The sequence below is a fragment of the Pinus tabuliformis genome, chromosome 4_1, assembly GCF_031772625.1.
Source record: "Pinus tabuliformis cultivar Carrire ecotype Pingquan chromosome 4_1, CPIR1, whole genome shotgun sequence".
In the NCBI taxonomy this organism is placed as follows: domain Eukaryota; kingdom Viridiplantae; phylum Streptophyta; class Pinopsida; order Pinales; family Pinaceae; genus Pinus; species Pinus tabuliformis.
In genome coordinates, this window is record NC_142303.1 from 699,383,487 (window position 1) to 699,395,502 (window position 12,016).

A 12,016-nucleotide genomic window follows, 5' to 3' on the forward strand; every position below is an offset into this window, starting at 1 on the left:
CATCGACTATGTGGATTTTAAATGTATAATTTTTTAAATTAATATTATTTAGTATTTTAATACAATTTTCTCTTGATATTTATCAAAATATTAAAATGTAAACCTTGCTTATTTCAGCTACAACTTTTAGGGGCCTTAACCATTTGGAAAGAAATGATATGGCACACTAGAGGATATTGAGACATACAATCTAAAAGAAAGAATTGTTTGATAATGGTAAGATCCTTTTAGGTTGCACTAATGGAAGGTTCTACAATTTCAAGGATATAATGACTTTCATAATTTAAAAAATATATAAAATTAAGATTATAAATTTTGAAAAAAAAATCATGCAAGAGCAACATGTTCTCTTCAAGTTCACAAGTTTTTGTAGCAATATTCCATCATTTAGATACTCAAAAATTGCATTAACAGAAATGTGTCATATTTTGCATGAAAAATAACATATCAATGTTAGAAAAACTCAAAATTCATATTTTATATTCCAATATCAAATATAATATCTTTGACAAAAAAAATCTACATAATAATTTTTAAATAAACATATAAAAATAAAAATATTATATTTAGCTTTGTTTTTGTTTTTGTTTTTTATTTTAATATATTAATATTCACGATTTAGTTTTTAATATATTTATCTTTAAATTATATCAGTTGTTAGTCTTTAAATTCGAATACCGATAATTATCTGAGATGTTTTTAGTGAGATATTTAGGAAGCTTTTTCCTCTAAAATCTCTAAAATCTGACACAAATTTATTGAAATCACAAGCTTGATGAGTAACACATGCGCAATCGAAGTGCTCTAGGTATTTTTCAAGATGCTGAATCCATATAATAAAAAAAAACTAATTTAAATAACACAAATCAAAATTTCACCTCAAATTTCCCACCAAATTTTGGCAACATAAAATCCAAAAAATCACCTTAAAACAACTTCATAAATAAAAAAGCACTCTGGATGACTGCTTTGCTTAGTGCGCACTTTACTTTACCCGTGCGAATGTTTAGTTTCTTTCTGGTCAGTGTCAGCCTTGGAGAAAGTTTGTTCCAATCAGCCGTTCAAAGAATGAATATATCAATTGAATGAGCGGGAACAATTTCGTTGGGATAATTAAAAGAAAAAATTATTAGCATTGCCATTCTCAATCTCGGAATGGGACATGGAGATAGAGCGGAAGGAAGACCATGCATACGTTAGATTACCACATTCCTATAGAGATCAGGCATGGATTATTATGTATATTTTTAAGTAGATTATAGTTGAAAAAACGATTACTTCAAATGGGAAAATCTCATCAACAACCAAAAAAAACCTGTAAAGGAAACTAGTGCCCTGTTATCAACCTTATTGTATGTTATTAATAAATTAATATTTAATTTTTAATGAATATGATATTATTATAATTTAAATTTAGTGTAATAAAAATTAATATGATTGCAAATAGAGTTATGGAGATTCTAAAAGTGCTAAGAGAATTGAATTTGTAATTTTTTAATAGCAATGGTTGTGAGTAATAAAAGTAATATTTGAGATTAAGTGCTTAATAGTTGACATAGGAGAAGGGCGAGATGGAATTAGGCTCTGACGGCGTGCGACAAAAATAACCGCAAAGGGAAGGTTAGCCGCAGACCGCAGCTACAGGACCACAGGATGGAGCAGTTTTCGGCAGCTAGGGTTGCGAGCGATCGACAGATCAGCACCAGCGACGGGAGGCTACAATCGTTGTCCGGCATGGAAGGTTTACCGGAAACGGACCTCGTGGATTACTCCGAGGATCCGTTGGAGGGTCAGGTCTTATTCACTAACCCTAACTCTGCCCCCCCGGGTTTCGTTCCTCCGCTTTCTGATATCTCAGGTGCCCAGAATATCCTTCTGGTTATCTCCTTGCCGGATCCCTTTTCATCTGGACTGGTAGCCCCGCCTCTCTCTCCCGGCACAACTTCTTTCCTTGCTTCTCATTTGCTTGATCCCGCTGATCTGGATCAGATCCCATCCCCGCCTCCTGATCCACAGCCTGCACCAGAGGTTCCTCGGACAAATGTGACAAATCCCTCCCCGGATTTTGGGGCAAAACCTTCAGGCACTTTCAACACCCCGGTTGTTAACCCTAAACCCTCTGGACCACCTCCGCCCGGGGTCACAAACTCGCTATCTGAGCATCCGTCGGCCCCCCGATCCAAGAAGCAGAGGTCGATCCAAGAAGCAGAGGTCGAAATGCGTTAGGGCAATTTCGAAAGATACCACGGTTATCTACGGTGACTCTCCGGATTTTGAAGCAACCATGGCTCTAGCTCGCACAATGTTGGTAGGGCACGTGCGGGGGCGTTCCTACACGGTGGACAGATTGATGCGCTGGGTGAAAGAAATTTGGGGAGTACTCCTCACACAGGTGCCGAAGGTTGAGGTTCTACCTCGTGGGTGGTTCTCCCTTCAATTCGCAAACGAAGAACACACAAATGCGGTCCTCGAAAGATACTGGCATATAGAAACTGCTCCTGTGCTTCTGAAGAGATGGAGTCCGTTATTCGATCCTGAGCGCGAGCAAATTGCTGCAGGGCCTTTATGGGTCCGATTACCAGGGCTTCCCATACAATATTGGAGCGAAGAATCATTCAAAAGGATCGGCAATGCACTTGGGACATATCTGGATCATGATCGTGGCTACCTCGATACCCGAAAGAAGACTGTAGCTCGCATTCTGGTGCATCTGGACACCAGAGAAGGATTGGAGGAAAGAATTACATTGCAATGGGGTAAGCTCAGGCGTACTCAGATGCTGGATTACGAAGGAGTACCCTTTCGGTGCAATCGATGCCACCAAGTGGGTCATCTCTACAAGGATTGCCCTTTGAACAAGCGACCGGACAGCACTCCAAAACAATCCCCCATAGCATCCAGGCGGACTTCCCCGATCGTTCCTCAGCCATCGCAAGGATTCTCCGTTCCCATTGGAGCTCAGGAGTATACAGAGATGAACTCCCTTGAGGCGCCATCGCCTCCGTTGACTCGGGCTCGGGCAGTTGCCACAGCCGCACAAGCTTCGGGTACATGTTCTATCTCTCCCTTTATCTCTAATGCACAATCTTTTGATTATGTTTCCTCTGTATCATGTTCCATGGCTTACTGCAATATTCCCTCGCCCCCTCCTATTCCTTCTATCGCTCCACCCACTCTGCCATTCATCATGTCTCCGCCCCCGTCTCCGTCCATTGAGACCCCTGTTAATAAGATTCCCCCACACCCATACTCCCTCCGCCCCCGGACCTCCCTCCCGGAATCCTCTGAGAACCATATGGGTTTGGGCATTGTTCCCTCGGGCGTGAGCTCCGCTTCTACTAGGGGAAGGAAATCAGATTTAAACAAAGCCATCAAAAGAGCTGGCGCAGAAGTCGCATCAGGTCGACAATCCACCATTGTTGGGGCCCTTAGAGCAAATCCCCCGAAAAGGGGTCCTCCATGAAGTGCCTCTCTTTCAATTGCAGGGGTTTGGCTAGCTCCCCCAAAAAGCTAGCCCTCAAACGACTTTTTGAGGTCGAATCCCCTGATATCATCCTCCTTCAAGAAACCCTAGGTCCTGCGGAATCCATCTCCCTCTCCCTGCAAAATATCTCGTCCAGATGGAAGTACATTGCTATGGATGCCAATGGTAGATCAGGCGGCCTGGCGATTGGATACAATCCAAAATCCATAAGACTGGACTCTTCTTGGGGGGGTCAGGGTTTCATGGGGGCTGACATATTCTCACTGGACTTAGGCCTCTCCCTCCGCATCATCAACATTTATGGCCCTTGCCAACAGAGAGAAAGTTTCTGGAGGATGCTTCTCAGCAGGAACCTGATGAATCTGGACCGTATCATTCTGGGGGGGGATCTGAACTTCTCCTTGGGGTTTCGTGAAACATGGGGATCTCGGGCGCAAGTAGATACTATCACTGCTTTCATGAGGAATATGCCGGAACTGCATGACCTTGTTGACATTCCCATGCAGAACCCCCTACCAACATGGAGGAACAGGAGGGTTGGGGTAGCGGCCTTGGCCCGCAGATTGGATTGATTTCTGATAAAAGGTCCGCTGATTCACCAACTACACCACTTCAAGCAATGGGTGGGATCTGGGGGCATCTCTGATCACTCTCCAATTCTAATGGAAATCAAGGGACCCCTACCTAAGCCAAAAGCTCCTTACAAGTTCAATCACCTTTGGCTACAGGATCCTAGCTTCTCAAAACTGGTCTCAGACTTTTGGCATTCACATCCTATCGATAGAGAAGCATCGATGGCCAGGGGATTTGTAAAAAACCTGACTGAGCTCAAGCACATAGTGATTGAGTGGGCCAAGGCAAAAAAGGCCAGAGAAGAGGAGCAACTCATCAAGATTGAAGAAGACTTAAACTCCCTTCTGGATGAGAGAAGTCTGGGGTTCATCTCCGAGGATAGCAAGACTCGACTTATTGAATTGGAGAAGCAAAAGCAAAATATTCTAAAACTCCGGGAGGAATCGCTCAGACTGAGGAGCAGGGCACTATGGCTGAAAGCGGGGGATGAAAACTCTAGATTCTTCCATAATTTTGCCAAAGGAAGGAAGGTGTCCAATACCATTTGGGACCTTCCTCTTCCTGATGGGGGAGTGGCAGATACCTTCAATAAATTATCTCAGCTTGGAACAGCACACTTCAGAGGGATTTTCAAGAGCCCTGCTGGTACCAATCTTGCTGAGATTATCAATGTGGCATCGCACTTTCCCAGGTTTGTAAACAACGATGATTCTGAAGCTCTTACAGACCCTGTTTCCATGGAAGAGCTCGAAAGTACGATCAAATGGTTTCAGAAGGAAAAGAGCCCGGGACCTGACGGATGGACTATTGAGTTTTACATTGCCTTCTTTGACATCTTAGGAGGTGATATCCTGAAGGTGGTAGAGGAAAGCAGAATTTCGGGACAAATCTACCATGCGATCAACTCCACTTTCATCGCCCTCATCCCCAAATCTGACTCCCCCTCTTCATTTGACGACTTCCGCCCCATCTCCCTGTGTAATGTCCTATACAAAATTATATCTAAGATTATTGCCAACAGGATCAGGCCAATCCTGTCCAAGCATATTGCCCCCCAGCAATTTGCTTTCTTAGAAGACAGACAAATCCATGAAGCCATTGGATCTGCCCAGGAAGCCATTCATTCCATCTGGACTAAACGTCTGAAAAGCATTCTCCTTAAGATCGACCTCTCCAAGGCTTTTGACAGAGTCAGCTGGCTCTATATCAAGATGATTCTCATCCACTTGGGTTTTCCTCATCCCCTCATCAATTGGATCATGGCTTGCATAACATCCCCCACTTACAGTATCCTGATAAATGGTGCAGCCTCCCACTTCTTCCATTCTGAGCGAGGCCTTCGACAAGGCTGTCCTTTATCCCCACTTCTTTTTCTCCTGGTAATGGAAGCCTTGAGTCGACTGATCATCTCTGCCAAAAGGGAAGGTACTATCAGGGGCCTTAAAATATCAGAGGACTGCTTCATTACTCATCTGCTGTTTGTAGATGATGTACTCATCTTGCTCGATGGCAGTATACAAGACACCTCGACATTCAACAGGATTCTAAAGCTATTTGCACATGCCACTGGAATGGAGGTTAATCGAACCAAATCTTCTATCACTTTGGTAAACACCTCGGTAAATGAATCATATTCTGCCTGCCAAGCTTTCCCTTTCACCACACAGCCCTTGGACAGGGGATTAAAATACCTGGGTTACTGGCTAAAGCCCACCACACAGAAGGTGGCAGATTGGGCCTGGCTGATTACCAAAGTGGAAAAAAGGATTACATGTTGGAGCTTCAGATATCTATCCAGAGCGGGAAGACTTACCCTGATCAAATCTGTTCTTGAAGCCACACCAGTTTTCTGGATGGCTCTCGCCTGGATTCCCCGGAACATCCTTTCAAAACTCCAGCAGCTCTGCTCCAGATACCTTTGGGCTGGCAACAAAGACAAGCGCACATTTGCCTGGATCGGATGGAAAAAGATTGCCCTGCCCAAGAAATGGGGGGGCTGGGGTTTGAAGGATCTTCCTTCCTTTGCTAGTGCTTTGGCGGCCAAGATGGGTTGGGCACTGCTCTCCTCTCAAAGTCTATGGACAAACATTACATATCACAAGTACATTTGGCCTCTCAACATCTTGGATTGGGCTAGGCTCCCATCTTGGAACAAGACTGGCATATCCTCCATATGGAAAGCCCTTCTACATTCTCTCCCGCTGATCAGGAACAATATAGTATGGAGAATAAGAAACGGAAGCAGAGTCCGCATTGGATTAGATCCTTGGAGCGGTTATGGGGGGAGACACATGCTCCCACAAGATCTGGTGCAATATCTATCTGCCCAAGGTATTAGAGTCATCTCACAAATCGCAGACCAAGAGCAAACTGACCTTTTCCATCAGGCTTGGAAGAATGCCGCTCATCTCAACCTCCCGCAGAGATGGCATGATGCATGGAGTGAATACTGTGTGGCCCTGATGGAATCACATGTCAAAATATCTGAGGGATCGGACGAAATCATTTGGCACCTGGCGGACAGTGGGCGATATACACCAAAAGAGGGATACGTTCATATCATATGGCAGAGAAAACCCGAAGTTCTTGATCGATGGTGGCATAGCATATGGAAGCTATCTGCCTCCCCTCGCTCGAAATTGTTCACTTGGTGCGTTCTCAGAAACAGGGTACCCACGGGTGAGCATCTCATGCGAAGAGCTCAATTTGGACCGTCGAGATGCGCTCTGTGCAAAGATGCTAGTGAATCCACAGAGCACCTCTTTCTGCGTTGTAACGTTGTACTGCAAGTATGGAACAACATAAAACAGGTTATACAATACACGGGAGAATGGAGAGGAATCGACCTTATCAATGCATGGATTGAATGGGGCAACAGTCACAAAGGCACAAAATTTGTAAACCTGCCTATTATCATAAATTGGTCCATCTGGAAAGCAAGGAACCAACTGATTTTCGAAGAGAAGGCCTTACAATGGCCACTTATTGAAGCCCGTATCATATGTGCTTTCAATGAATTACCTGATCCGCCTCCACCAAAATCCCGCAGACCAAATCCTCCCCCCTCCATTGATCGGGGAACTCCTTGGGCTTATTTCGACGGGGCTGCCAATGTCCAAAGCAGCGGGGGTGGGTTCATTTTGCACAAAACTGAAAATCACTCCTACTTCATCAAGGCTGGTTTGGGGGCCGGGACCAACAACTTCGCTGAGCTTATTTCTCTTCGTCATCTGCTTCATTTTGCTTTAAGTCATCAATGCAACAGCATAAACATCTTCGGGGATTCACAGATCATTATAAATTGGTTCAACAATATCTCTACATGTCATATTCACTCACTCAATAACATACTTGATGAAGTACTACAGTTCAAGGAAGCTTTTAATCACATCTCCGTTTCTCATATCTATAGGGAACATAACCAGGATGCTGACAAACTTTCCAAGGAGGCCGCGTTGATGGAGAAAGGACACTGGGAGATAACCGAGTTTTTGGATCAACAGGAACAAAAGTTTTATCATCGCCCATACATAGACCCACAATATCCTACTGTGGGTCTGCATGAGACTTAATCTAAAACAGCAGTATGACAGTAGCAGTACACAGAACTGTGTTTTTTTTTGTAAATTTTTTGTAATCAGATGGATGCCATAAGGCATCAACTCTATGAACTATACCGACCATACAGCGATATACTGCAACAACAGATATATGTATTTATTTTGTAAAATGTATAGAGATACCAGTGAACAAATGGCATATGTGGCATGCATCTACATATGTAACCTTTCATCTTTAATGAAAAGTTTACGGATTTTTCCAGTGGAAAAAAATATTTGAGATTAAGTAAATAAAGTTAGTTAAATAAGAAATAATGAATTTTTAATATAAATGAAAAATGAAAATTAAATATTTAATCATAATGATTCATATTTGTTGAAATAATACAATATAAATGTAAATTATTTAAGTTTTTAAAAATCTTATTTTAAAAGGTATTGGGAGCATCATTTAAAATTATTATAGTTTTGATGACTTCAGAGGCTATAAAGGTTAATATTGCAACATATATTTTGCCAATTGAGTTCCAATTTGAGTGTACTTGTTACATTTTAGTAGAAAACATATTTTATTTTCAATCCTTGGAGTGTCACCAAGATGATAAGTTCCCTTAATGTCATAAATATGACAAACCTTTGCATCCCAAGATGTTTTGGGAATTGTCCAATGCTTACTTTATAGGAGTTGGTTCCTATTTTAGCAATGTTCATTTTCTTTTTTGTGTTAGTGAGAAATGAAAGCTACTTTTGAAATTCTAGATTAGTATTCACTACCTCTTTGTAATATCTTAGCTTCTTTTTATTTTCTAACTCGTTATTGCACAACAAATTCTCCTCAAATTTATTTGTAATAATATTTTTAATATTTAGCCATTGGTTTTGAAAGCAAATTTAAAAAGCCTCTTTTCATCCAAGTTGTTTATCTTGTTCTTGTACATTAAGTACCTAACCATGGCCATGTACTTCTCTATGGGGGAGAGAATAAAAAGAATCAGATAGGTCTATTATTAAGATTATAAGTTATAATTTTTATTTTAATCTTCTCAAAGATTCTCTAGAAATATTACACCCCTAGACTTCACATGGATATCAAGGATGAGTCAAGTATCAAATACATCAAATATGACTAGAATATCAAATAGGACTCAATACATAAAAAATGATTAGAGTATCAAATAAGAGTCTTTTCTTATCCGAAAATAAAAAATCTACTAATTCATACTTAATTCCAAGTCTATAATGAAATTTTCACCCTACATTTATTTTTCAACCTTATAATTTTAATTAAATTTATGATTATTATTAATTTTTAAATTTAATTATCATGATAAAATTAAACTCCTCCATGTTGCAAGGAAATTAAATTCCTTAACAGATTTATTAGCAAATTAAGAATCAAAGATGTCACAAAGAATACTAGAGATTAACCATAATGAAATAATCAATACTCCTTTACAATGAATTCCCAAGTACACATAATGATATTAATGATCTCAACTGATGAGAAATTAATTAGAAGGAATTTCTTATTTAATATGAACAATGGGATAAGGCAACTCTAGAGGTTGATGAATCTGTGGCTCATATTGGTTTGGTGGTCACCTATAATGGATTGTCATTGATTTCCTCACGTGGTGTACCCCTATCATTTCACAAATAACACTTGGACGATGCTCTCCTTTTCGCTCAACATGGCAGATCTCAAATCTTATGTTGGGTAGAGAATATTGAGAAGGCCGAGTCATAACCATTTAAGTTGCACTCAGTGGGAGTCCCCTCCACACAGTTGTCGTAGCAAGTGTTTTTTCCAATATTGATTTCACTCTACAATTCTTGGGTCTACATTTTATGGAGGAGTCACAGGACATTAAAGGTTTCATGTTCTATCATGGTAGTGGGATTGTCTAGGATGTTAGTATTAATACCCCTTTTGGTTCTCTGGTTGGGTAAGCTCTTCTTATTTTCACCATCTTCGAGTCTGTCTTTACAAGTTGGTGTCGCTATTATATATCCACGCCATGGATTCTAGACGCTCTTCTTCCTGTGATACCAACTCCGTGGATGCCAATTTAATCTTGGATAGAGTCTTGGTTGCGTTGGAGAGCATGCAATTGGGATATAAAACAAGGCAGGAAGCCGAGGAGAAGGCTTGTAACTCATTGCAGTTTGATCTTAATTCGAAGCTTGATCTTATAGAAGGAAAACTTGACTGGAAGTCACAACCATTCACTGCAAGGTAGCAAAAATGGAGGAATTGTATATCACCAGACTGAAGTTTTCTCCGGAGGAACTTGCGACAAAGAAAGAGACAAGGAAGAAATGAGGCAGGTCGGCCCATGACTCTGGCCACCCAAATTAAAAATTCATATTTAGCAATAAAAACAAAAAAAAATCCAGTTTTATTATACATTATTAAATATATATTTCAAATCTTTTTAGCTAGTTATTATGTAGATTGTGTGTATTAATATGCTTATAGTGTAGGTAGAGTTATCTTGACTTGAGCGTTTGACATTCTAAAGTCAGAAATTTGGATTTCATTACTATTACTCCACGTCTGGTTAATTTCATAGCTTTATGCGTTTGAGATAGTTAAAGTATATGCGGCAATAGCCCACTCATAACATGTTGCCTATTTGATTACGAATCTGTATTATCTTTTATTTGTTTACGTTTAAATAATCCTTTCTTCGTGAAGCAAATATACACATGAAGAGATTTGGCCATACTCTTTCGTCATCCTCCCATCTAATTATGTTCAAATATTGTAATTTTTGTTATCATCCTCTCATCTAGTTATTTTCAAATCTTTGTTACTTTTGTTGAAAGAACGTTTACGTGTGGTGAATAGCTCTATGTGAAAACTTATATGATTTTTTAAAATCTGGTTGATTTTGATAAAAGAGTGTATGCGATAGGGAGAGATAGAATTTGATGGGCAAATTTCATTTTTTTTTTTTAATATAATTAAATTTTTGGAAAACCATCTGTATCTTTCGCTGAAATTGTGAAACAAATAAAGGAGGTATGAAAATCAACCAATTTGATAGATGAATTTGTTTTACAATTCCAACTCTGGTAACGAGTTGTTAAATGCCCATACTGTATGTGAACTTAACCAACTTCATTATGCGATTTTTTATATTATGTATTTTCAACTTTGGTTATAATCCTTTGTTATACATTGGATCCACAATTTTAATTGTTTTTTAATTGAAGGTAAATTTGCATTATTTTTTTTTTTGGAAACACATTTACACATGGAGTTGTCTATAATGCGATTTTTTGGAGATTCCGGTGACGGAATCCGGCGGAAGAAATTGAGGTTAAATCTTGATTTGTTACAGTTAAAATGGTTTTTTAACTGCGTATTTGGATTCAGCACCCTCGAAAACCCCTGGATGCTTTCATTGTGCAGAAACTAGCTATCAAACTTGTGATTCCAATAAATTCCTGCCGGCTTTCGACCGGAAAAACCCGCCGGAAAGGCTTTCAAAAAGTCGCGTTATAGACAACTGCTTTACACATTATTTTCTATTTAAATAACAAATTGTTTGTTAAAAATTCATATAAGTGAAAACCTTTGTTTTTCATTCACTAAAATTATATATTTATTATATTTAAAACATATTTATAATATAATATGGGGAGATGTTATAGTGACATGTTAGATATATTATTAGATAAAAAAATAGTAATTATCTTAGATCTCAATTTTTGTGATTCATATTGATTTTGAGAATGTTTTGGATTAATCATATTATTAGTTGTTGGTAGACCTTTTTAACCATTTAATTTGGTTCTTTGGCTTGAGGATAAACCACATTATATGGTTTGAAACGTCGACCAACAACTAAGAATGTAATTAATCCAAAAGACATTGTCAACATAATAACTATATCGATAAATCGTTTATTTTGAACTGATAATGTAATTAATCCAAAAGACATTCTCAAAATAATAATTATATCGATAAATCGTTTATTTTGAAATAGGATTTCCATAGTTTTAATTTAATTATCAATAATTATTAGAGAGATGGTATGGATTTAACCTTCACCAAATATTTGATGATATTTTTAGTGATAGTAATAAATGAAAGGTTGGGATTTATCTCAAAAGTAGTTATGTCATTTCTTCTCTTTTAATTCAATTGATTAACTTGAAAGAAAATGTCGCATGAATAAGTGTTATATGAAATGAATTATATTTTTCTTTGCTTGTGGTATGGAGAAGTCATGGTATTGGTCCATGACATTGTAACAAAGCCTATTTATAGGTCAAGAATGTCCATGGTTAAGAATCTTGTTATATGATCTTTTAAATTTATATATGTTTAATTAAGATATTAATTCTTTTTATAATTAGCAATAATAATAATTAAGTTATAATTTAGTCG

At 38.8% G+C, this 12,016-nt stretch overlaps 1 protein-coding gene across 1 annotated transcript; it reads left to right on the forward strand.

Annotated features, from left to right (window-relative positions):
* The first annotated feature begins 4,278 nt into the window (after positions 1-4,278).
* Positions 4,279-7,629, forward strand: LOC149178066 (uncharacterized). Its single transcript, XM_089421964.1, has one exon. It carries the CDS (start codon positions 4,279-4,281, stop codon positions 7,627-7,629), a length of 3,351 nt encoding a protein of 1,116 aa, XP_089278090.1.
* The last annotated feature ends 4,387 nt before the right edge of the window (positions 7,630-12,016 follow it).